We start from the raw sequence: 27,876 nt of genomic DNA, 5'->3' as shown, positions 1-27,876 counted from the left end.
CAAGCCCCAGATGCGACAATTTTGCTTGTTGACGAAGCCACCGACGTTGAAATGGGCATCATCACTCAAGATGATTTGCATTTGATTCACTCAAGTGATTTTTAATAATTTCAATGCGTTGTTGAAGCATGTATTGTTCCATTTTTATTAAAAACGTAGTTTTTACTTGTCAAATGTCAAAAAATGACAGCTTCAAAATTAACATCTACGGAAATAACGGGCTATTCAAAATAACACCTCTTATTGGAAAACCCTGTATTATATTTACGTTTTTTATTGTGAAGAATTTTATTGCGTGTTATCCTACTGGTATTCAGATATTTCTCAATTCGCACCTCACGTGTCATCCGCAGAAAGGTGTAAGGGTTTTGATTGAAGCGTCATGTTTTTGTCAAATCATTTCAAAATCAAATTTTCAACCCTTCAATACACGAGAGAGAAGGGTAGAGTGGTAGAAGTGAAGTTGATTCCCTCGCTTTGACACCTTCTCAAATACTCCATTAAACGATATTGCGTGCACTCTGCATACCTAAAGACTTCCCATTTTAATTGGCAAATTCAGGTTTTCTGTTTTACAGCAACTACAAAACGTAAGCTTTTAAAGTTGATATAATGAAACAAAGTGTTACAGACAGCTTTTCCAATACATCAACTTGCTAAATTTAGTCTATAATACCTCGTATTTATTTATAAGTTGAATACTCAATTATTAAGTTAAAAATTTGTTTTTTTTTTACAATAACTACACACAGAAAGCACTCAGAAAAATAATATTCCTCTCAGCATTATCATCTTTGGGGGTGCGGTGTGCTTGGCTCTTTTGGTGGGAAGGAGTGAACGTGGGTCTGTGTGGATGGAAATTGTTTGAATATTGTTGAAAATCTTGTTCTATTTCGCTAAAGATGTTAAAATGAGTTTACGATAGCCAAAGCTCTCACTCGAATATTGTTTAAATAAACACCCTAATTAATTAAACGGTATAATTGCCAGTAGAAATGTTGTTCACGTGTGATTACTTAATACGGAATCGATCTCTAAATAATTATTATCTTAAAGCTGTTATATGGACACAACAAGAATAATCCTAAATTATCAATATTCTAAAGAAAATTTATGTTCTTGCGATATCTGTCAACAATAATACTGCACAATAAAATGTACAGCTCTGCAATAAGATACTGAGAAACCTAGTTAGTTAAATCTACGTGTTGCCAGACAAAACCGTTATTAAAATCGTTATTTATTAAACAGGTTTTAAAATCTAAAAGAAGAACCTAAAAATTACGTAATTTAAATCAGTCTGGAGTCTCGGTGAAAGTAATAAAATACACAATTGAGTGAGTTCTGTTGTTTTCTCGTGAAAATAAATTAAATTATTTATAATTTCTATTAAAATACATAATTACGTGCATTAAATCAGTCTAGTGTATCAGTGAAATTAATAACTACACAACCATTTGATACATTTAACTACACAGTTAAATGTTAAATCAGCAGGATCCCAGTGAGGATATCATTATATCCATTTGTTACAAAAGAAGAAGAAAATAAAACACTTATTTTACTATTATGTTTTTATTGGTTTTACAATACAGCTTGTTTTAAATTATTAATGTAAAATTCGCCAGAAATTTGGAGAGTACCCTCTCCCACTTCCCTCCGTGCCCTTCGATCACTTTAGTCAAAGTTGCTTACCTCACCATTCTCACCTTAAGTATAACTCAATCTGATGTGATTATTTGTTTGATTGCAGGTGGTGGTGGAGAGCACGCACTCCAGCGCGTGGGTGCGCGAGCTGAACCAACTGTCGCGCGGCATCTCGCGTCCGCTGGTGCAAGCGGGCGCGGCGCGCGCGCTTCTCGCCGCCCTGCACCGTGTCAAGGACGCCGTGCACGTCACCGACGATCACTGCAGGATACAGGTAAGAAGAAAATACAATCATCTGTTTGGTTGGGGATCAAAAGTCAACATCCAGCAGACGTCGCCCTGTGAACCTCATCAATTCCGACAGAGAAAGAATGAAACGGACAATCGTTGACCACAAATGTTCGGTGGTCTGCACCGCACCGCATTCACACATCGCCGGCACATTTAAGCCCACTATCATGTGGGCATAACGGTTGTTGGAGTACCTTATCCTATTGACGGAGAACCAGAATTTAAGATTTAATTAAATTCCTAGGCTGATGTCTCTTTATTCTTATGCCAACTGCTTTCATAAATGATCAGTTAAATGTAAAATATAAGTGCAAAAAGCACCCGACTAAAGTTTGTCAAGCTTTTAGAGAAAATTAATTTTATTCATCCCCGGTTAGCTTTTGGTCTCCAGTTCCAATTGGGCCCCGTGATTTCTGATTCAAGTCGTCTTCATTATGTTCATATAATGTGCTTGAGGTCGTTCAACGTTAATTAAAGTCAGGGTCGCATCTGTGAAATCGCTCGCCGCAATTAATTCAAATGGCGTATAGTCCCGAGCGCAGCCGGCAACTCCCCTTTAGCCACTATTTCTTACGTCTTCTACATACGTAAACACATTTACCCGGATTATGGACGCTATAACGCTGTCCGAAACTTTGGCTAAGAAGAAGGAAGCGCCACACGACATAATAACCCAAAAATTAATCACGATCAAACCTACGTAGTATATGTGATAGAGTGTGTGGTAACAAAGGAACTTTCAGCTGTATGCCACAATTAACTGTTTGTTTTTGATATCCAAGATTCTTTGTCACCCATTTTCAGTAAAATTCACGATAGCAGTAAAAAAACTCAACAAAAATAATTGCACACCCTTGTAAAAACCAAAGAAAAACGAAAAATTGATAAAAATAATAATATCTTTATGTAATAACTTATCAACAATAATAACTAAAAATACAATATGTTTATAGATTAGATGCATAAAATGAACAGTAATAAAAATGATATGCTATGAACGTATTAATTGACCTTCTTTCTATTACTACATTAAAGGGATATTTCACGACCTCCGAGTACTAATTTCTCGTCAGTTAACTTTTAACAAAGGTGGTCAAAATAGGCATTTACTTGACGGATGACGTTACTCAGCGATGGTGAAACAGTGGCGCTAATCGACAGTTTACTCAGAGTTGGTGAAAAACAAAATAATAATAATAAAACAATAACATAAATAATCAGTTCCTTTCTCTCTCAATTCGCGTCTCTTCAATTTAGTTAATTTGTATATCAGTCAAGCGGATTTATCGTTTTAACTGGAAAATTAAGCTCTACACTGCTACTGTTCAAAGTGTCTGTTTTATCGAGTTAAATTCTAATAAAACTTAAGCTACGTAATGCTCATGATAAATGATAATAAATAAAGTCCGCTGGCATAAATTTCACGGTATTTTGTTCAGCGCCAGATTGCTGATTAAGAATCTCGCCTCTGTTGTGACAGGGGATGGGTATAGGGGGTGGTTAAAGGGGCTGGCTAAAGGGGGAGGGTAAAGGTGGTACAGGGTGGAGGGAGGGTGAAGTGTCAAGCTGAAAAGGCTCTTGCCAATCTTCCCCTTCCTGAAAATGGACTCCTGTTTTGCGTCACAATCACAATTAGTTTTTGAGAAAATCTTCACGATTTTCGCTTGCTCGGCTGAAATCTAAGTTAAAATAATAATTTATCAGATTTTATTTATTTACTTATGCGTATACATAATGTGGCTCAAAGTATGCTTTACAAATATAATTTTTTTCAATATATAGGTATGTGATAAATAAATAATTTTTAAACATTAATTTATTTAACATTCGTCGTTCTATTGAAAAGAAAACAATCAGACAAAAAAATTAAGATAAGAAAATACTAAACAAATGGATGGTGTGTATAATATACACATAAGGTGCTCTTATGTGTATATTATAATTTATAATGCATAAGAAAGGGAAAGAAAATATCAGTTTTTAACTGCAGATGGCATAAAAAAGAATATAATATAGGTCATTATGCACAAGTTACAAGTGCACAACAAAGGGCATTTCAGAGAAAAGAAAAGAGAGGAAAAACTTTTTAGCTCCTATGCGGAGCTCCTAAATAATAATAATATTATGTCAGGCAAAAATATCATCCAGGTATTTCTTAAATACGGATAAACTTATATAACATATCAATTATATAGCTTTAAAAGGCAACTTATTTCGATTCTATCGGCTAATAATTAACTTTTATAGCTTTAATAATTTTATTACATCTTCTCCCATTCGAAACCTTTCAAGTAAATTATATCCATATTTGTTTGTTTTTTATTTGCTCTACTATACACTTATAATTGTATGCATATACCTACTAACTACTTTTTATACATAACACTATGTTCCATCTCAGATCTTATTATTTCTTATTCATGTCGATATTGCTAAATTCTATTAGTTTTTGCTTTTTACAGGTGCAACTCTTATTTTGTTATTTATTTTTTTTTTTTTTAAATCTCTGTTATAATGTTCTTTACCTCACGAGTAAGTTACACTCTAATTTATATTGGTTTATCGATTTGTTAAACTCACAATTAATACTGGGTTTAAACACACCCACTTACTTACTTTTTATGTTGAACTTTCTTTTACTTACTATTTCATGCTTGGGTATATTTTATATTGAATCCATCTTATTAGTGTTTTGCTAATTTGCACAAAATTTTATTATATGTGTTGCTTTCTTACAATTAACTCCATTTATCTTCTTATGTTCAATTATTGTAATCAATGTAAATGTATATTTTCATGTAAAAGCCCATTAGGGCGTAAATAAAATAATAAATAAATAAATAAATAAATATATTTTAGGTTAATTTTGGTTCAAAATGCTAGAAATGTATTTATTTATTTAACGCTCGTAAGGCTTTTACATGTCGAAAATTTACAAACATCATACAGAAATAACATATCAGTACATACATTTAATGCATATCAATATGTACAATAAATACTTTTTATAATTTTTCAAACATAATACAGACACATATCAGTTATATTTTGCCAACATAATAAATACATGAACATATCATAGTTGTGGTAGTTAGTCTTGGAATGATTTATGAAAATTAATGTATTTTGCCCTCTATTTGATACTTTAATGTCGATGAGGTGCAAGATTTCACAACATTCTTGTCCCTAGTAGATAGCTCTATTAGATACTTTAATGTCGATTAGATGCAAGATTTCACAACATTCGTGTGCCTAGTAGATAGCTCTATTTGATACTTTAATGTCGATTAGATGCAAGATTTCACAACATTCGTGTGCCTAGTAGATAGCTCTATTTGATACTTTAATGTCGATGAGGTGAAAAATTTCAAAACATTCTTGTGCCTAGTAGATAGCTCTATTTGATACTTTAATGTCGATGAGGTGCAAGATTTCACAACATTCTTGTGCCTAGTAGCTAGCTCTATTCGATACTTTAATGTCGATGAGGTGCAAGATTTCACAACAGTCTTGTTTGGAGTGGATAATTTACTACATAAAAGATAGTAAAAATTCAGTAAGTTTTCTTCTATTTCCTATAGTGTTATTTAGTAAAAATGTTTGTTTGTGTTTCAGTACGCCAACCGCGCCGGGGAGCGGCTGTGCGGCAGTGGCGTGCTGGAGGTGCCCGCCGAGGCAGTGGCGCAACTGAGCCGGGGGCGCGAGTGGGAAGGGCCCCTGCCGTGCCGCAGGAGGGCTGGGGGGCCCGACCAGGCGGCGCACACCTGCCACGCGGCGCCCGTTTCCTTAGACGGCAGGTAATAAAAACCAACTACTTTTTTAATATTTTCTAACATCGAGCAATCTTGTGAATACAGCCCGGAACAAGTCTTCATAACTGCCCTTGTACCAATCACTATCACTAGATTAATAAATCTACATAGAATCTTCGTCAGAAAGTGCTTCGTCTTCCACAAGTATTCTCACAAATTAGTACTTATTTAGTTTTTATCCTTTCTCTTAGTATGACCAAGATATTGGAAGGATCTTTTTATAATGTACCGCACAACTAAGAGTTCTAACTGCTCATCTTGCAGTGGCTGTCCGTAACTTTTTAATGAGCTACAGTGGTAAGATTGAAAAATACGAAATTACTGATGTTGTTTGTTGTAGCTGAATTTTTCGTATGAAGATTTTTCACTTTGTAAATTATTACCCTAATCATTTTCATCTACAATAACTAGTGATGCCGCCGGGTCTCATTTTCGGGAACCGGGTATCCGTTTGAGGAACCGGGCGGCGGGTACCCGGGTTTTTAAACTTCGCCCCAAAAACAAAAACCCCGCCGATTTCTGTAGCGTGTATTTGAATTTGCCGCCATGTATTGGAGGATGCCACGGCGTTTACAGCCCCTAGTTCCTTGGCGATGTCATTTTTCATTTCCGCACGCTTCTTTTCTATGTGGGTTTTAATGGTGTCGGAATACACTGGTTTGTAGCTAGGCTCCATATAGACTACTGGCTCCCTGAAACCAGGCCACTCCACCATTTATAATGGCAAGTGGTGCCGCGCAATCATCGAAGCAGTCAATTTAGTGATGTTTTCTTGTCTTTTGGCATTACAAGTCCTGCCACTTGTTACTCCAAAGAAATTAAGTGTTGGCTGCTCCTTGCAACCGGGTCTCCTTCGGAGAACCGGCTCCTGTGGGAACCGGGTCGGAACCGGGTACCCGAGTACCCGGCGGCATCACTAACAATAACATCAATAATGTCATATTTTTCATGAAAATACAATAACCGTCACTGCCATCTGGAGCCAGTGGACTATAGCATCTTCTGGGTACGTTGTCAGACTGAAGGTGTGGGGATGCGAAGGAGATGGAGATAGAGATGGTAAGGAGTAAGGCGATAGGGAAGATGGGGGTGGTAAATTATCTGGCTATTCAGATCTGATCAAAAAGCATTTCAGATCACCGGGCCTGGCCCTAAGATGCCCCGGACACATGCCCATATACAGGGCGGCCAAGAAGGGGGTTCAGGGAGGTTTACATCATTAAGCCCGGGGCCCGAGCAATCGCAGTAAATACCTAATATTTAGAGCGCCCTTTAGATTGTTTTGTCAAGAAAACAGCGCTGTAGTCTCTATGTGCCTGATGGTTATCTCCGTCACCGACAGCATAGACTGTTTTATCTCCCGACCTGCAGGACTAACCTGCCAATGGTCATGCCGGAGGGGAGAACAGTCTCGCTGTTGAACAGAATCAATTCGGATGTCGTTATATTTACCATCGGTGAAGCTGCCTTTAAAAGGCATGCTCTATTGATGCTGGTATAATTAATACACCGCTTATTCAGTATGTAATACCATTTTACAAATGTTCTTAAAAACGAATTCAAATGTAATTTTGTAATACTTTTAAAGGAATAAACGAATTGAATTGAATCAAATTATTTTTGTGAATAAATTAAAAGGTTACTTGAAACATAAACATAAACATAAACGTCATCATCATCACAGTAATATTAAATTCATGCACGACTGTTTATGTATGAAATATATTTGATGAGTTTAGTGCCAAATGCAGACGTATGCGTAACGCATCGTCTCGGTCAGGGCCGGACTTCCAGCTAGGCTCAAGAAGCCCCGGTCTAGGGGCGGGATAAACATTGAGGACACAGGACTCCGAAATTAGTATATCAAATACACGTAGAGGACACAGCGGAAAATATTACCGGTGCAATGATGGAGGACTTGCTGGCATTAGATTGTGACTCCCGAGTGGGAATCCGACGCATTTGTCCACTCGGCCACCAGCTGTTTAAGCTGATATGTTTTAAAGGCTTACGTTTTAAACGATACTAAAAGATTTCCATTTAAGACGCTACTAAAAGATTTCCGTTTAAATATTGTTGGAATACTGACTTTCCGAAAAACTAAAATCGAAAATATTTATCGGTTTGCTCTCCGACCTAGAAAAAAAAATTCGCCTGCGGCGCTTTTTCTTTCTCTTTATGAATGTAATAATTTATATTCCACTCCCTTCTCCCACAACACATCAGTACGGCAATTGGGGACACCAAATTTCACCTACGGCATTTTTCCGTGTTCTTGTGAAAGTTATAACAAATATTACACTCCCTTTCTCTCTCGTCACTTACCTACTCTAGTAATGTCATAGTTCCACAGGTTATTGAGGAACTGGGACTAATGTTAATTAATTACGTTTACATTGACCGGAAGCTGTTTTAGCAAAAGGGATTGTGCCCTTTGGTTCTAGTATCACGAGCAGTTTGAACATTGTCAAAAACGTTTCTGTTTGAATAGGTTTGCTAAAATAATGTAAGGGTGTTGTACAAATAAAAATTTAGGTGAGAAAACCACAATGTAAGTAGCGGGCAAGAGGGGAGGAATAGCTGCGATCAGTTCTACCAGACCGTTCCAATCTTCCAATAATATATTGTAACGCGATCGGGGTTGGCACTTTCATGAAAGATTTTTCTTTCAAAAGTGAATTATTTTTAAAAGCCAACGGTAGTTTGTTGACAGTGTAGTTATTGTTTAAGAAATTATGCATTATAAAACCATCGCAGAAGCAAATAATGGAGGGTTAAAGAAATTATGTAAAGACGGAACTGCAACGGGGTCCCAGAAGGGCCCAGTAGGAGGCGACGTAGTTTAGCATTTGCTGAAATGCTGACCATTAGAACTGCCCCTGCCGACAACCTGACTTTTTTTTTTTTTAATTTGATACACTAATTTTTACGTACCCACCTCACCTAGATGATATCTGTTCTAAAAAACTGTTTAATCAAACTGGTAGATATATGAGAGCGGAAAGTAAACTTGCGTGTTTCACGTTTTCACTCTACTAGCCTCTATGTGCCGAGGGTTTCAGGGATGTGCGCACCTCTTAGCTCTGTTGTGAACATTTCCATTGCCGTACATTCATTATTTCCACTGTTGAAAACAGACACTCAAGACGGTGGTAGATAATTAACATGCATCCAGGTACAGATTACTATTTTTGTACTAAATACATTCTTGGAGTTTCACATAGGGTAGAAGGGGGTAAAAGTTCCACCCGCTGTCTATACACAACTAATGTTTACTATATGATCGCGAGCCTCTTTTATAACGCGGAAGGCTTGCGGGAAGCAATCGGATAAGCAAGTGAATATCACACAAGAGTCCTACCTGCCCGACCCTCTGGAGCCAGTGAGACTATGTCATCCCCAATTGGGGTATGTTGTGAGGCTGAAGGTAGTGAGGAGAGGAAGGAGATACGGAGGAGGAAGGTAGGGAAGTACCTGGCTATTTATATCTGGTAACTAAATACGGCTAAAGTCATTTCAAGCAACGTTTCAATTCTGAATGGTGTTCTTACATCAGGGTGATACTAAGAGTATATTCCGCTCTGGAATGTGCCGCAAATACACTTTATATTATTTTTAATTACTAAATTATGAAGTAACACAAATCAATCAAATAAAATTTACTTGCGCACACCGGAATTTGAACCCGTGACCTCCAGATTGCTAGTTAAGAGCCTTACCTTGGTTGCTCAAGTGCACGGTTTGGACGAGCATTTTGCTTGTATTGCCTGTGAAAAGTTAATTTTATTAAACGCGAACAAATTAAGGCAGTTTTTAAATGAAAGGGGTTAAAAGGAGATCGATTCATATGCTAAGAAAGCAAATGCAAAGAAAAATCAACAGACGAATAAAATGTAAATGGCCCTTTTAACCCCGCTCTACCCTACTTAACTATGTTTATACTATGCAAAATGCACGTCTGAAACGAAATATCTTAGTGTTTGGAAGATGAAATATCATTCATTTCCACTTCAAGACCTTATCTCTACGCTGTTACCAGAGTTCCAAGACAATGAATGCTAATTCTAATTAACACACATACTCGTACACGTGCAAAATGGGTATTTTCTCTGAAGAGTTATTCATGGCCAACGTGTACCAGTGCTTTTCTTAGAAAAAATGGGTAGGTAGATACCGGAACTTTTTATTAGGATTATTAAAGTTCTTGGTGAATTACAAAGTTTTGTCTACTTAATTTTCATCTACAACTAAAACGACTTTTGGGCAAAGAAATTTACAATCTTTCTCTATAAAACCATTTAATATCCTCCCTCTTGCAATAAAAATCATTTAAAAAATAACCTACATAAAATAATAAAGTATTAAGATATGGATTATGGACACGGGAAGGACGGGATTCATTTTACGTTTTTCTTCTATTATTTTGCTTTATAATTTACCTCTTGTATAAAAAAACTAGACCAAATTTACAATTTATAATTCAAACAAATTATCATGTACAATGTGACCTTAGAAAGGGGTACCCCATTAAGTTCACACTATTTTCAACAATTGTAAAAAATTATTTAAAAAATAATAATAATGATATTTCTCCACTCCTTTGTTTGCAATTAGTATCTATGGCCAAATATATTCCTTGTAACTGCAGATTAAAGTACTTTGAAGGATCAAAAAGTATGAGAGGTATCTTAAGAGGAAGCTACAAGCCAAAAACGTGTATATTGTTAGTATACCTTATATTGTAGGTAATAGTCATTAAAATCGCTTTACAAACTGAGTCTAGAAACGTTCGATTTCAAGCACAAAACTGTTTCTTATTTATTTTGTAAATAATTTTATAAGAAAGCAAAAAATTTAATCAAGTGAAACTGTCACAGATAATCTTAGCTATAATACCGTATTTTTTTAAGTTGCTTCCTTTACGCGTTCATACATTTCTATTGAAAAAATATTTTTATTAGTGGTTTACATTTATATTTTTTACTGAGTAATTTATTATTTTATTTGTATTCTACTCAAGCAAAACGATAGGAAAACCTTCAATTTATCTAAAGCATATTTTTTGGTATTCATAATGTTCATCAATTCGTTAAAAAGATTAATCAAAATAGTGATTTAGCATTAAGCTTCGCCTTTCATTAACGAGACAAGAAGTGAGACACCTCACGTAAAATGAGTGAACAGCTCGTATAAGAATAAACATTTGAATATTATGCTCTCCCTTATTGTTTTTACTAAATTATTTATATTCTATTCCTTTAACTATGAAAGAGACCCTTTTAATTAAAATTTTAAGAAAAAAATTACAATCCAAAAAAAGGTACTCGTGTATAGATATTTAGATTTTTTTCTACCTCACTCGCGCCTGTTATTGATTGATTGATTTCTTTTAATGGATAATTCCTACAACGAAAACAGCTTTCGCCCAGCGACATTTCTCTTATATTGCTCCCAAAATGTTCAACTCACTCAGTATTGATACCAGGAAATCGATAACTGATGATCTTTACACCATAAGTATTCAGAATAGGTTTTTATAAAGGGTATAAGGTTTGTTTATATTACATGTGCAATTTACTTAACTGAAAAACCAATTGTTATAGATTTCCTCATTATACTAATACATTAAACAAAACAGTATATATTTAACAATTAACAGTTAAAATTTCGACTACCATAATACGGACATGTGCCTATTATGGTATAAAACAACGTACAAAAACTTATATTTTAAATAAAAACTGTCGAAAATAAATACCGGAATGCGGTTCCGGGATGTTCCATCACAGAGGGCCATCACAGAGGGTGCACTGCGTGTATACTTTGCGCAATGCACCGAGTCTGCTGGAGGGAATCAGTATCTTGAAGTTAGAATTTCATTACGTGAATGTAGTACGAGTACACTTGTTGAAGTGTAAATGATCGCCTGATACGACGTGGCATGTTGGCGCTTTTAAACAAGAACGTAATGAAAAAGGAAGTGTTTTCGGAAGAGAAACAAATGTTTTTTTAACCAAATTAGATGTTGAATTCTGTTGGGTTTTTATTTTCTTATCTTATTATTCAAACCTCTCTCACGAATTCTCATTTCCTCTGTATTATTTAGACAATTCGTAAACCTCGGCTCCTTCTACCACCTTTAATTAAAACAATACCCACCAATCTATATTAGTCCAGTCAGTGGGGGATAAAAAAGGGCTCCACCTTGCAAAAGGTTAGGTAGTAGCGATTTTCACATATGTTGTTAAGATTGGGACTCTAAAGAAAAAAAAAAGTTTTCGACCTTGGGGGGGTCGAGCTCGATCCGCCATCTTGGATTGAAGGTGCCAAAATTTGGTTTTTTCAAAATAATTATGAAGTGGTTAATTTTACAACCAAATTGTTGAAGGCAAACTTAAAGACAACTAAATTACCTACATTTTTTGTAGAAAGTTTTTTTTTGTAAGTCTAATAGGTAACGAGTTACAGCGGTTGAAAGAAGAAAATTTTGACAAAAAATTGTAAAACTCCCGTTTTCTTGATAAATTTTGTACGAACATATTACACAATATCATTTTAACATATTTCTACGTTACAATATACTTATATAGCATCATCCGTGTGCTCGATGACGTTGATTTGTTATAGTGGGATCCTAGTCTACGGCTGACTTGGCAACACTGATTGAGTCCTGGTTACAGGACGTTGCCTGGATGCTCATGTCTGCAGATGTTCTTTTCGATGAAACAATGCCAGTTCAAGTTTCACAAAAACAATTTTTAGCCAATGAAAATAACAAAGTCCGTCTGATTTCGATGCTTACAAAGCAATTTATTTATTTACAGTTAAGCAGGCTGAAGAAGATGCTGATGAGTTGATTGTCAATACTGCGATTTCCCTGTGTTCATCATATTACGCTGTTTTCATTATTGGCGAAGACGTTGATCTCCTAGTTCTGCTGACAGCATTAGCACCACCCAAAAGTAGTATATATCTTCGCAAACCTGGGAGAGGCAAAATTTTTGAAAGACTGTATTCCGCGAATAGTGTGAAATACAAAGAGGCGGCTGAGAATATTCTGTATCTTCATGCCTTTAGCGGCTGCGATACAACATCGTCCTTCTTCAACCATGGAAAAACAAAATTTTGTTCGCTTGTGCAAAACGACACAAGACTAAATGCCACGATAGGAATCTTCAAACAACGTGATGCAACACCAGAAGACATAGCAGTTGCAGGAACACGCTTTCTTGTTGCTTTGTACAGGGGTGACATGGAAAAGGAAACCTTGGAAGAAGTCCGCTACAAACGTTTCGCAAAGTCGACAATAAAAAGCAAATTCAATCTTGCCTTTTTGCCACCAACGAACGACGCTGCACGGTACCATGCGTTTAGAACGTACCATCAAGTCCAAAAATGGTATGGAATCCAAAAAAAAACAGAAAACTGGGGCTGGAAACGTGACACCAACGGGCTTGTTCCAGTAAGAATGACAAAGAAACCAGCACCCGAGACTTTATTAAAATTTATTTCATGCAATTGTAAAAAAGGATGCGGCGTTGCATGTAGCTGCAGGAAAGCTGGATTGAAGTGTTCTATTGTATGTGGGTGCTGTAATGGTCAAACATGACGAAATTCGCCAGAGGTTCACATCGATGTCGAGGACGAAGAAGAAGAGATTTTGTCAATGGAAGCCCAGAATCTCAGTATTACAGGCAATGAGTTAGATGATGACATTGATGACGAAGACTGTTATTAAGTAACATAATTTATAGTAACATAATTCATAGTAATGTAACATAATTTCGAAATCTACCATCACTGGTATATCTGTGGAGTAGACCTACTGGGGATACCACAATAAAAAAATGCGGCATGTTCTCTACTTCATGTTGGTGTGGAAATGGGTTAGCAAAATTATTATAATTACGTAATGAATAACCCGAAAAAATTACAAAGTTAGGAATTTCATCATTTTTTAGAAAAATATTCACATTTCCGCCACTGTAACTCGTTACCTATTAGACTTACAAAAAAAAACTTTCCACAAAAAATGTAGGTAATTTAGTTGTCTTTAAGTTTGTCTTTAACAATTTGGTTGTAAAAACGACCACTTCACAATTATTTTGAAAAAAACAAATTTTGGCACCTTCAATCCAAGATGGCGGGTCGAGCTCGACCCTCCCAAGGTCGAAAACTTTTTTTTTTCCTTAGAGTCCCAATCTTAACAACATATATCAAAATCGCTACTACCTAACCTTTTGCAAGGTAAAACTCCCCACTGACTGGACTATATGTAGGTACCTTTGAATTTATTAATGAAACAGAACATATTTTATCTGTTCAATTCCTGAGCAGTGCAAACATATTATACGAACGGTATTTTTTCGTAATAATAAAAATCTATCTTTTTAATGATTATATCTGTACCCGAGAAGCATACGGATGCAAGTCCAAAAAGCTAAATGTTCAGGAGAGCCAAAATACTTTTTTTTCTGTAAGTTTGGTCTCATAACTTCTGCGGATATTCATGATAATTGATTTAAAATGTATCGAAAATGAGAAAATAAAATAAAATATTTTATATGCAAAGCCTAAAAAAAATGTTTTAAAAAAAGCATTGTGGACTTGAGTCCTTCTGCTTCAAAATGATATTGAATATTTTGGTATGACACATGGTATATTATAAAGGAATCAATGTTGAAAACTTCACTTGGAAGTAAAATAATAACTATATAACAGGTAAATATAAATATCTATTTTATTTATATTTATATTTCCCTATAAATAAAATAGACATTTATATTTACTAGGTAAATATAAATAAAAAATCAAATAGATATTTATAGGTAAATATAAATAAAATAGATCAATGTTGAAATTTCATTTGGAAGTAAAATAATAACTATATAACCGGTATATATAAATATCTATTTTATTTATATACTTTTTTTATTTAATTATAATTATTTTTACAAATTATTGGTATTTTCCATATCTTCGTCATCTGACAGAGAAAAAAAAGATTAAATAAAATAAGTGTAAAAAAAGTGCAGTGGCTCTGGTACCCACTGTAACATCTTTTGTAGGACACCAAAATTTGGTGTATTTAATGCGATTGGAATTGTATTTACCTGGGGCAATACCTCCGGGGTGCACAAAACGGTTCCATGATAAATCGACAATTCAACACACCTTTAAAAAGTGATATAAAGTCATTAGAAACGATGAAAAAAATAAATTAAACCTAACCTAACCCACTTAACCCAGTTAATAGAGATTTTGTTCTTCACTTTACCATCACTTTTCATGACTTTATATAACTTTTTAAAAATGGGAAATCATCATGAATTATCACTTTGATGATTTATCCGGTCACCGCTCAAAACACCTCTCCTTTTTCTTCTAATATAATAATATTTAAATTCAGTTTCCTGAAAACCATTTTTATACAGTAGCATCCCCGACACATTTACGTCAGCTCGTAGCCATAATACCGTTGATATTAGGAAACCCTTACCATTCATATTCTTCTTTCGATATACAAAAGGTGATTGTGAACCAGTTTTAAAGGGAATTTAAATATTTTAAATTTTCTAAGTTCATTGAGTGTACAATGTACTGATTATTAGTTTTGCAATATCTGATGAATTGTTCCCGTTAATTTTTTTTGTCGTGCGGTAAAATATTTGGAATTGGGTAGTTTTTTTTGCCCTTTCAATCGCTGAATGGACAGAGTCTACTTCCAGGTAATAAAAATTTAAGATGAATGATCTTGAGGTTTTTAATTTTTTATAAAACCTGCCATACATAGGATATGGCTATTGTTATATTTCTATTTTGACCTGCACAGTTGTCAGACCATACGGTTATTTCTTCAACATTATCCCCCATATCGCTGTATATCCACTTTAAGAGGCAAGAAGCTACTTCATTTGCCATCTGTTTTCCATCCCTATATAGTCCATTCAGTAGTATAATGATGAGGTAAGGTAAATGTAAGTAAATAAATAAATAAGTGACATGGTCAGGTCTTCAATAATAATATCACCACCTATGTTTCCATCAGTCTTTTAAGAAGAATTCTATTTCTTGAGCCTCGTCATACATTCATACACGGAAATACTCTTTTTCACTGAGAGCACTGGGATTGTTCTGTTTAGTTCCACAGAAAACATAGAAATTAGAGGCAGAAGGACGCAAAATGGACTTGAGTCTACATTCGAATGTTTACTTCCATGGAAAGCGTAGTAATGTTAGTGGCAGAAAGATGCAAGTCCAATGTACATCTTTATGCTACTACGGTGTGAATGTGCTAATGGTTCTTGCATCTTTATAATATTTTTGAAAATACCATAAATATTCAAGATAGGGCTTGCATCTTTCTGCCACTAATGAACATGATAATTTACTTCATGTCTTCATCAAAAACTCATTTCTTCAAATTTTGGACTTGCATCCGTATGCTTCTCGGGTACAGATATCAAGAAGAGTATCCCAGTTTGGGTTTTTTAGGTTTGTTTTTAAATCTACGGTTTTATTCCAATTGACTTTCATAATAGGAGGAAGTTCACTGTAGATAGTGTAGACATGATATTTCAAAAACCACCCTCACCCCTTAAATTTTCATACTTCTTGGTGAAATTGTACACACTTTCATAGTAAGAGGAAAATTACTATCTGCAAATGCTTTTGAAAAACTCTTCATAAAGCCCGGGCTACCCCGTAAACTTAGTGAAATGCATTTTATCAAACGTCTCGATTTTGAATTTCTCTCTTTTCGGCGATACTTAGAATATATTGAAGGATCGAGGTTTGAAAAACATCATCTAAACATTATTATACATATATTATCTAAACCCTATCCGTCTTAATTATTAGATTTTTGTGCGCCGTTTCAGCTTTGGTGTAGTTAAGAAGGTCTTAAGCTCAGTTTAAGGCTGATTTGAATGCAGTGGGACAAGTCAAGCCTTTCACTATTCCGACCATACTTTTCTTACTACAAGTTTATTAGGGGTATATGCGAAATCTCTAAATAATATAAAATAAAGTCGCTATTCGCGTCTGTCTGTTTTGACGCTTAGTTCTTTTAAACACGCAACGGATTTTGATAGGGATTTCACTATCATTTAGATAACTTCTTCCGAAATGAAGATAATACTCGTATTTATAGAAATTAGAATATTTCTTTTACGCTTGTTTTGTAATCAAATCTTAAAAGAAATATTTTCGGGCGTTTGCATTGCTAATGCTGGCTAAACCTTGAGAGATCCATCAAAATAATGTTCCACGGAATTGTATACCTTAAAAAGGCGTACAAAAAGTCCGCGATTGTATATGTCTATCTCCTAAAGAAAACCCAGAGCAACTCCGGGTACAAGTCAGATAATAATTTATATAAACTAAATCCAACAAAAATTATCCACACCTCAGCGACCTCTGAGTTCGGAGCCCAACTCTGTACTGCTACGGAGGTTAAAATAACTCTTTTAAAATGGGTACCAAAGTCGTAAGGATCGAAAGTATTTAGTAGAAGTGTAGAACATATCCAAGTTGTATGTTGTAATAACTTGCTTCCTGTAATACCGTTAGGCGATCAATAATGTTGCTCTCCACATTTCCCAACACCCTGTATTAAGTTGTCACCGTTCCCCCTGAGTGAGCTGCCGCCCGCGGTGCTCTAATGCTCTCTCCCTTTGTTCGGAAGAACCTGCCGATGACTTGCAGCTTGGGGTTGATTCACATCGTTAACTTAAAGTTTCAGCAGAAAAGCTAAAATGTTGTGGGAATTCAAACACCCCCGACATCCGCAAAGGGGCTGGACTAGACTTGAAAAAAATATGACATTTTCACTGTTATGAACCATATAGAATAAATAAGTTATAAACAAGGCATTTCAAAACATAATAGCTACTAGTTCTACTAACAGTAGACCGACCTCGCGTAATGTTGATTCCAATTTGACAGCTGGTACGCTCATGCCAACTCCGGCGGAGTAAAAAAGTACTATCCAACACAGCTACCATCTTCACAGGTTGGACCGGAAACGACTTAGGAGTCAAAAATAACTTTATTAATTGGTATTTCCAATATCATTGAAACCATCATATTTCGTTATCATAAATCATTATTTTTAAATAGTCTAATAGAAAATTATCTGATCTTTGCATTTTTTTAAATAAAAATGCGTTTTTTTTTCAAAAGGCTGTAGTTATATAATCCTACCGCATGGCTTACCCGAGATTTGAATAAAAAATGTGGAACAAAAATATGGCGTCTTCGTTATTTTTTATGATTCGAATCGATGCTTTTCATATTTTTGAAGTGAAACTTCTTTACGCGCGTCATGCATTTTCGAGGACCGGAGTAAAACCGACTCATGACCGTCACGAAAAACCGTGATCATTTTGCTATAGGAGCCTAGCTAATATTATATTCCTAGTTTAGATCACTCTCCAAACACAGCTTCGCGGTCTAGAGGCAGAGCGCCCGACTGTCGTCGTGAAGAACCGAGGTTCGATCCCCGCTTTAAATATATATTTTTTCTTTTTGTGATTTTTTTAATACGAGGAAAAGTGATAAAATGCTCTCGTGCTGCGACTTTGTCAGGCATTCATATAAGAAGATATCTACATGATTTGTAATAATGAAGTAAAAAATTACATAAATTTTGTTAATTTTAACCGAGAGTCTCCCGAAATGTCTAAATCCATTTAGTGAGACTCTAGACCGGCAGGTGTTCACTTGAGTAATTGGCTAGAAGTAACGGTCGGTACCTATATGATATTTTGGTCGAAATAAAGCTTACAAATCGAGCCGGTAGAGTCGCTCGGTATTTTGATTAATAATTTTTATTTTGAATCATTAAAATTACTAATCAAGGCCGATAATGCGACTAATTACCATCGCAGACGTGCGTGACAAGTTTTTTTAAGTAAAAAACACAGCCGTAAGTGAGTTTTTAAAATTTAGAAATGTTTTTCAAATTCAGACTCCATACGGGTATGAGACTGTTAAAACACGATAGATCTTTTCCAAAACGGACAAATATACGGAAATATTTTTAAAAACGACAGATATGACTTCACACTGCCGATATATCTTCGATTCGACCCTATATAAAGGGTTAACGAGACATTATGTGATATCATTCATTTGCCGTGTTTGAAAACGAAAATTTGCGCGGGACAAGTCAATTGAGGAGTACACGTTGTATATGCGGTTCTCGTCGCGCGAGATACCTCTCCTCGCGGTCTAGAGGCAGAGCGTTCGACACTCGTTATGCAGGACCCGGGTTCGAATCCCATATTTTTATAACTTTTAATTTTTTTATCACATGCTACTTATAAATATGTCAATAGACAGAAAAAAAAGAGAGAATGAAATGAAAAGAGAGAGAGAAGAATACTAAAAGTTTCACTTCCGTCGTGCGTAGGCTTGCCACACACTGTATTTTTTTATATTTACTTGAAATCCCACGAGCTCCATATTATTCTATGTATAATATGGAGCTCGTGGGATTGCACCACCCTCCCTAAGATCTAGAATAAACAAGAAAAAAATATTACAACTTTGCGCCCATTACAATTTCTCAAATTGAACTGTATATAACTTGATAATTTATAAAAAATACCCACCTGTCTTATAAACTTCCCTCTATAACTAACAACTCATAAATTAAAAATTTAAAATGTGCGCGACTGCTTGAAAAGCTTGTCGTACACATACACTTACACATCGGTCGAATCAAAACCAAAAATTATCGAGTGTTTTAATACTTAAGAATAAATAAGGCAATTAATTTTACCTTTGAACCGTTGGTATATTATTATTTGTGACGTTGAGTCTGTTAACGCCAGTTTAAACTTGGGGGGTTGTTTACATGGTGAAACCTTACTTCTTTTTTCTTGCCTCAAAGGAATTCTATTTTTTCTTTTCGACTGTCGATTAGGTGAAAGAAAACGCTTGTAAAATTACGGAACTTCTCGCAGATCACGTTGAACTGTTTTGAATAATTAAGCCACGAAAACTAAACACCGCAATTGAAAACTCTCATTGCTACTGACAGTTTAATAACTGTATTATAGCAAAGTTAGCTTTCGAATGTTTGAGGGCAAGATAAACACATCTGGTGGCGGGGCCAAGATTTTCGACTGTTTTTAAATGGAGGCCAATTTATGTTGTCACTTGCTGCTCACAACTGCTGAACTTTTCTGCTGTGCAATTTTATGAATTTATTCGTCGGACTGAAAATCCAGCCGAGTTGCAAATCCCACAACTATTTAAAATTAAGAGACCTTCGTTCGCCTCCAAACGCATAAAATAATAATACAAGAAATGCGATGTGAGCGTTTTTGTGAAACAAAATTCTGTCCGACGAGGCCTTAAATTTTAAATGAAGATTATGAAGTTTCATCGTTATGAAGTTTTTTAAAAGGCTTATCGAATCGAAATCTCTTCGGTGATCGACTTTATGGGAAAAAAATGTTATTCAAAATTATTGAAACACAACAAATGTAATCCGATGTCATCCGATACCGCCCGGAAGTCCGTCGCGGGGAGATTAACAACTAAGTGACGTCATCGTTGCAAAATCTTGTTACGACACTTCAAATTGAATACGTTTTACAGGATAACAAGATAAAACAAAACATTTTAAAATTTTAGGTTTGTTTAGATTAGATGAGTTTTTTCTTCGCTTTCTTTATTTATTTATTTTACAGTTAAATTATTTCAACTATTATATATATATACATATATTAAAAAAATTTATGGCCACTTTGCTGTTTGGTAACGTTTTTTTTAATAAAAAAATTATTATTCATATTTTCACCACATGTCACCACTGTTTTATCCTTTGTCAAAGTTTGAAAACCCATCTGGCAATATTTTATTCGAGTTTCGTTGAATAATGTACGTAGGTATGTACCTACATTGGCGCGCTTTTACAATCACAACGAAATGGCACGGCACCATTCGTCTCATTTTTAACTATTATTATTTAGTGTGTACGAAAGAGCGAAGACGCTTTTCGACATACTTGCTAATAACAGCTGTTGAACACGAGAAGCAATGCCAATGACAGTGAGGGAGTATGGAAATTTTTTAGTTTTTTGTTTTTAATTGAAAAAAAATGTTACCGGACAGCAAATTGCCCATAACATTTTTTACTACAAATGTGCTAAGGAATAGCTGGTTAAAGTTTGTGGGGTACGTGCCGATACACCCTGTATAATGTTATGTTAAAGTAAGAATGATGTGTACCCTAAACGATTTCAATATTATAGTGTTTCGTAAACATCTCTCTTGGGGAACTTGATGTAGGTAGTAGATATTATGTAAATGATTTATAATATATATATATTAGGATTTCCAAATACCTCACCGGGAGAACCTGAGCTTAGGGTTTACTCAGTAATTATTAAAAGATAGTATTTTGAAAAAACCTTATCTTAAAACATTAATCCTTTAAAAGTGACAAAAGAAGCTTTCTCTTGTCACTTTTGTGATGAAATTATTGTATCCAAAAGTTTTTAAAAAATCTTATTTAAAATTTATAAAATGCTGTCTTTTACGGGTTGATTTTATGGATTTTTTTTTTAAATTGACTGAAATTATTTCGAGTAATTGAAAAAATTCAATGCGTGTTTGCTTGCAGGAACAACAGCCACTACGTGTTTGTATCCGAGGCTGTGCCCCCTTTGAGCTCGGCGCCCCCGGCCTGGGAGGCAGCGCGCGGGTCCCTGCACTCAGTGCGGCGCGCCTCTCTGGACGTGCGCTCTGTGGGGTCGGACGGCTTCCGCAGGGCCTCGCTGGCCAAGCTGCAGGGACTGCCGCTCGAGGCGCCCATCACCAAGGTGAGCAACAAACACTACAAGCTCGAATAAATCATTCAAATACTACGGTGTATAGGTTTATGGTAATTTATTCGCACACTTACTTTAAACTCCACAACGGATGTAGTAATAAGTATTGAATGCACTGTGAGCATCACCAAGGTGACTAACAAACACTACGAGCTGGAATAAATCATTCAAATATTGCAATCGTATTTTTTAATATGAAAACCTACAAGAGTCCCAACTGCTCCCAACCGTCTGGAGCCAGTGAGATTATGGCATCACCATTTGGGGTATACTGCGTCCCCCGCTCCCACATCTAGCCGCAGTACCTACTACGTGTACCCGAGGTCGCTAGCGCGGTTTGAGCCCAACATTATCCAACCAGGTCCACTGTACCTTTGGCTTACTTCACACTGGAGTACCAGGAAGACCCATGGTCTTCAACAGTGATGAACACACACACCTGCAAGGTCGGTCTCCACCGATGCGGTGTCGAGACATCGACTTCATCGCCGTGATCATGGACCACGGATTCACATCCCACCTTGATGTGACCTACACGCATCCCATCGTGATGCACATCATCAACGTCATTCATCGTCAGCAACAACTCTGACTACTCTGGCTACTCCATTTGGACTGTGTAAATCGAGTAACCCAATAAAGCAGCTGCTAGGACCTCTCATCTTTCTTTTATTCGACTCCTTACCACATCCCCAAAGTGAATTTTGAAATAGATTTATAAGTTATAAGTATTAGTAAAAAAAACGTTTTTTCAGAGATGATTTTTTAAAATATTAATGCAGGTTTTTCAGTTTCACTTCAAGGTATGGAAAGAGTGAACATAGGTATCTATTTAAGCGACTCCCGTTGTAGGACGGGGAAACGTAAACGTCGCAAATTCACCCTCACTCAAACTGTCACAAGAACGAGTTTTTAAAAACCACTCTTTTGTAAAATTGCTTTAATTCGTGAACACCTCACCAGGAGAACCTCCACCGAGGTGTCAAGTGTCTATTTTAAAAGTGCGTGTTAACTCTCACGAACGGGGTAGATCATCATTAATTTGTATTTTGTTCCGTCAGGTCATCACCCTGCTCAGTACCGCCCAGGAGGGCGCCACCGCCCACACCGTGATGCTGATAGACCGAGCAGTGGACGTGCTGCGCACCACCGAACTGTACTCACCACACCTGAGGGCGGACGACCACCGCATCAGGCCAGACGACCCGGTGGCCAACGACCTCATAGGCGCGCTGCTGTCGGTTAGTGTGCACAAACAACCTCCGCTCTTATTGATGATGCTGAATGATTTTTGTGAAGATTTTTTTTCAACTCTTTCGTTTTAATTTAATTTTTTTCAATTAAAAATCATTACTTACGGTAACAAAACCAACGGATTTTTTATGTGAAACATCTTTTGGAGGTTAAAAGCGACTCTTGCGTAGCAAGCGCGGCAAGACGAGACGACGCTCTTGCACGGAAACGAGACAACACTCTTACACAGAACGACGTTTCATTCGGCCAGCATTGCTTCTGTGCGGAATATTTTCTTCTATTCTCACTAAAATCAGCAATGGATCTATTCTTAATGACGATGAATTTTTTTTTATTTAGATATATTTCTTTCGGTATATTTTAATAATAATAAAAGATTTGTTTTAGTATCAAAACAAAAAGACTTGTTTATTTTCATTTTCACTTTCTTCAGTAATAAACAATTTCGACGTTTCACATCTGCCATGCGTCCCGTGACGGCTATTGTTTTTAAATACATTTTTTTCTCTATTTTAACGTTTCACTTTTCTAACATCTAATCTTAGCTATAAATCTCGATAAATCAATAAAGTAGCTCTAGTGCCCTGCCACACATGTACGTAATACGCACGTTATCGATTTCCACATTTGATGCGTTTTGAGCAATCATCCATTCGATATTATATATTGGATTTAATTCATCTCCCGTTTTGCAATAAAATCGTTAAAAATACTGCGAAATTACTAGTAGAGAAAAATAAATATTGTGATTATTTTGTGCAAATATGCATTTTTGTTTGCAACTAAAGCTAAATTGAATTAGCATATTAATGTATTCCCATTTCAAAATATGTTTGTGAAAAGGGTTGAATTTTGAACAACTAATAGTGTTTTATGAATAATGCATTGCATTATCACAATAATTCTATAACATCAGTATGATGTGAAAATATCATTAAAAGTTCAAATTGTTAGGTAGGTGTGGTAACATCACAATGTATTGTGATTTCCGTTTCGCTTGTAATATATTTGACTCAATATCAATACATATGTTCATGCAATGGGATTATAGAATTCCATATTTATATCAAAAGTTGTAGGTACATACAAAATACTTTTATGGATGCCAGTATGAAATTAAATCTGTTGAGGGGGTGTTTTAAACTCCGTTTATACAATTATTTCCATTCAATCAAATTATACATACAATTATTTATCTCTCCAAAAATACATTTCATTCTGTTATATTAATTAATAACCATTTGGGGATGAAATAGTGTGTTGTGATGCATTTATTTCTTAATTTAGTAATCAACTGATTGATATTTCTTTTTCCTGTAAATATATTTCTATTTTTTCTGTATAGCTACCTTAAAGCATTGGTGAACATTCTTCGATTCATTTATTATTCTGCATTAATGTTTTTTCCATTTCTTTATAAAATGAAAGCTTGAATATTTAATGAATATCAAGTTTCAGCTGCTTTCTCCTTTTTTCTTGAATTATATTTAACTTGCAAGGGAATTTTACTCTCCTTTATTTAGTTCTATGGGTACTTACTAATCTTGTTTTCTTATTACTGAGGTTTAGACATACCGCAAAGCAAAAATAAAATCTTTAATAAACAATAATTTAAAAGATTGAATTTGAATTAATTGCAAATTGGTTTGTTGGTCGATAATTAATACCATTAATTAGGCCACTAAGGTTTATCAATTTATTAACTTATTAATCAATTAATTTACTCGGTAGTGAAAATCAGTTTAAATAAAATGCATGAATGAATCCTCTGTTAAAACGAAGACTTGGCGGTAGCAGTAACTCTTGGCTGATGACTTTTATTTATTTTGTTACATTCTGGTGTGTGGACGGTGCGATTCCCAGAGGGACCAGGTTAACTCGATGATGGTAGGGCATTTTTGCAGATGATTGTTATGTCACTTTCTGGCAATGGATCAAATAGCTTGTAGCCATATAGGCACTTTTCTTTATTTCTTCTTCCGCCCACATGCAGAACTATTCTTATTTTTTACTGAATCTTTTATATTTATTTTGTAAATATAATATATTCTTTTTAATAATTCTTATCAATATCATATAATCATTTACATTGGCAACTTTGATAACTGTGCCATGTGTAGAGAAATCTGAATAATTTTGAATTTTGTAGTGTTTGCTTGTACCTACCTAAATTTGATGCGTTTATTGTATTGCAATTGTTTGGACCTTGAAATCATTGAGAATAGTCTGCATGTGGGTTTCGTAGCATCATCATCGCATTGTGTTTAGCTTCTTCAGATTTGGTCTTGCGGAAAATACTCACAATATCTCTTCAACATTTTAATACTATATATATATCTAGTTATCTAGTACATTGTGAATGTCGGTGTTTTCATGATCTTAATTATTAATCTTACTCCAATCACTCATTCCAACCAATTTCTCTCCACATTATTATTTTAGTTTTAATTCATCCAGTAATTTATGAAGTCGACCGACAAACAGAATACAATTCTTGTCTCTACCAGCACAGAGAGATGACCAAACTCATACGAACACACACCAATTAATTTTTCTCTTAACTCTTTTTTATTCCTTTAAAAATTCTCCTTTTTGTGTTTCATTAGTTTTACTGTCTATATTTACATTCTGCGTGTGTTTTGTTTGTATTAATATTTTCCCTAGGTGCTATCGGTTTCTGATTTTTTGTAATAACTATGACTAATATAATATTGCATCACTGTAACATAGGTTCATGCCTGTTTGTTGATTGTTTTTTTGAATTTAACATCTAACAATAACTATTTATTTTAGTTGTGATTTTGCTTCGCTTAATTGACGACAACAGACAACAGGCTTCCTGTTCTTAAAATACTCTGAAAAATAATTTTTCCAGAGCGACGACAATGTGTGATAATCGAATGTATTAGTTATCGCCGCAGGTTTTCCTTGGGGAAACGACGAAAGGCCTAGAAGTTAGGTTTTCATTAACAGTTTCCTTTTATTTGAGTGTGTTTTTTTGTTTTGATTGCAGCAAGGTCCAACTAACGTGCTTTCTTCCCGTAGAAGTAGCAACGATTCCACCGTCGTTAGATCGCAAGCTTCCAGGCAAAATATTAAGCACAAAGTGAGTTCTCCCTTTCATTTTAACTATTCATCTATAACAGTGGTGTGGTAAACATAAGTTTGTTGCAAATGATCAGTATTTCAATGGCTGCCCTAAATCATGCAACTGATTTTGCATTATCCTTTTCCACACTCAATATGTACTTGTCCTCTTTCAGTTACAAATCAATTACAGTTTACAATTCATGGCACATAACACCACTAAAGCTTTAGCCGCATTGAATGCCAGTGTACATATAAATTGTTATTTTGGTGAAGGTGAAAAAAAGGGTGACACCTACAAAAAGTGATATAAAGTCATGAAAAGTGATGAAACAAAAACTAGGTTAAATAGGTTACATAGGTAACCTAGTTTTTGTTTCATCACTTTTAATGACTCTGTATCACTTTTTAAAGGAGTGTTTAATTGTCATTTTGATGAAATATTATGGAACCGAGAAAATATATTTTTTTAACACTGTGTTTTTCTTTTCATGTCAGAATGTGACGGGTTCGATTCCCGTGCGACAGTGTTATTGGTTAAGATTAAATGCGCTGTAACATCTACCATATTTGCTGTAGATCTAAACCCATTTTTTCTTGCCTATTCTGTCCTTGTACCTAGTACAGTACAGGCTACATTTGTGGGATTGTGGGCTTCTCGGTACCTCGTAAGTAAGTTAGACACCTAAAGATTGCCGGCAAGCGAATTCTCAAATCTCTACATTTTAAACTTAATGAGATCCTTTGGCAATTTTTGGCCCTTGAAAGACAGTAGGATATAAAAAAATGTATTTATCACAGGCACCGGTGCAATTAAGGGACTTGCTGGAGTCGTCCCTCCACTGGGACTTTGACATCTTCCGGCTCGAAGACCTGACGAAGCGGAGACCGCTGGTGCACCTCGGCATCAACTTAATGTCCCACTTCAACGCCTGCTCTGTGCTGGACTGCGATGAGAGAACCCTACTGAACTGGCTCACTATTATGGAAATGAATTACCACGTGTCCAATACTTATCATAATTCAACACACGCAGCTGATGTTATGCAGGTAAATTTAAATTTATATGCATTCCTTTTGACTCATTGATTGAGCATAGCGAATTCCTATTTTAATTCGATCTTTTAGCATTTCATTTGTTTTTATAAATACGTTCCATCTCTTAGTTAAGGTTTTCTTTCTTAATTTATTAGTTAAGGCTATGCACTACGTCGTGTAATATTTTAAATTGAGCCGCTATCAATAACAACCCTTACGTAGATGGCGATAAGGTTTAAATTCCCGCTTAACACCATCCGCCTGTTTTGATTTATGCAAGAAAAAAACATGGCCAAAAAGTGCCTTTTATTTTATTTTGTGGATGTTCAGGCATAAATATTTAAAAAATTTTCGATCATTTTATAAATATCTTAATTTTCCACGTTATACAATAAAATCATTACCGAAAATGGGTTCGTAAGTAGGAGATTTTGAACTTTAAAGCAGTTTTCATAGGCCTTATACATAATTTTTTTCTGGGCTTATAAAAAAACTTATATAAAAAATACTCGATTATTTCAAAGGGCAAGATGTATTCTACTTGCAGTATTTAATTAAAGCATCTGAAACATTTCTAGGCGACCAAATTTTCAAACCAAAAACACAAGATTTTGCATTACAACGTATGGCATCGCCTTAAGCATACCTTACTTTGACTAGATAGCTAAATTAAATGATTTGCGCTTTCGAAAATCTTTGTCTATATCGCTAACTTTTACTGAGCTTATCAATATTATGGTACAATATTAAAGTGTGTCATTGAGATAGTGACATTTCTTTGGATAAATTTTATAATAGCTTATTTGAAATTTTAAAAAATGTTACAAAAAATATATGGATTACAATTAAGTAGGTAGCTATTTAAGTACCTACCTACTCACAAGTCTTATGATTTCAAATGA

At 35.3% G+C, this 27,876-nt stretch overlaps 1 protein-coding gene across 3 annotated transcripts in view; it reads left to right on the top strand.

Moving 5' to 3' along the window:
* Window positions 1–27,876, top strand: part of Pde8 (phosphodiesterase 8) — a 604,329-nt gene that overhangs the window by 563,270 nt on the left and 13,183 nt on the right. The window contains exons 9-15 of one of the 3 annotated variants that reach the window (XM_089638788.1): window positions 1,754–1,921; window positions 5,554–5,735; window positions 21,388–21,586; window positions 22,657–22,836; window positions 24,713–24,736; window positions 25,863–25,955; window positions 26,738–26,986. In XM_089638788.1, coding sequence (XP_089494914.1) covers window positions 1,754–1,921; window positions 5,554–5,735; window positions 21,388–21,586; window positions 22,657–22,836; window positions 24,713–24,736; window positions 25,863–25,955; window positions 26,738–26,986 — 1,095 coding nt within the window. The remainder of the gene's footprint in view (window positions 1–1,753; window positions 1,922–5,553; window positions 5,736–21,387; window positions 21,587–22,656; window positions 22,837–24,712; window positions 24,737–25,862; window positions 25,956–26,737; window positions 26,987–27,876) is intronic. The other 2 variants (XM_089638789.1, XM_089638790.1) reach the window with 2 other exon arrangements.

Source organism: Hesperophylax consimilis, chromosome 13 (genome assembly GCF_061612785.1).
Source record: "Hesperophylax consimilis isolate HC1 chromosome 13, BYU_Hcon_1.0, whole genome shotgun sequence".
NCBI classification, from domain to species: domain Eukaryota; kingdom Metazoa; phylum Arthropoda; class Insecta; order Trichoptera; family Limnephilidae; genus Hesperophylax; species Hesperophylax consimilis.
This window is presented reverse-complemented; position numbering and strand designations above follow the sequence as displayed.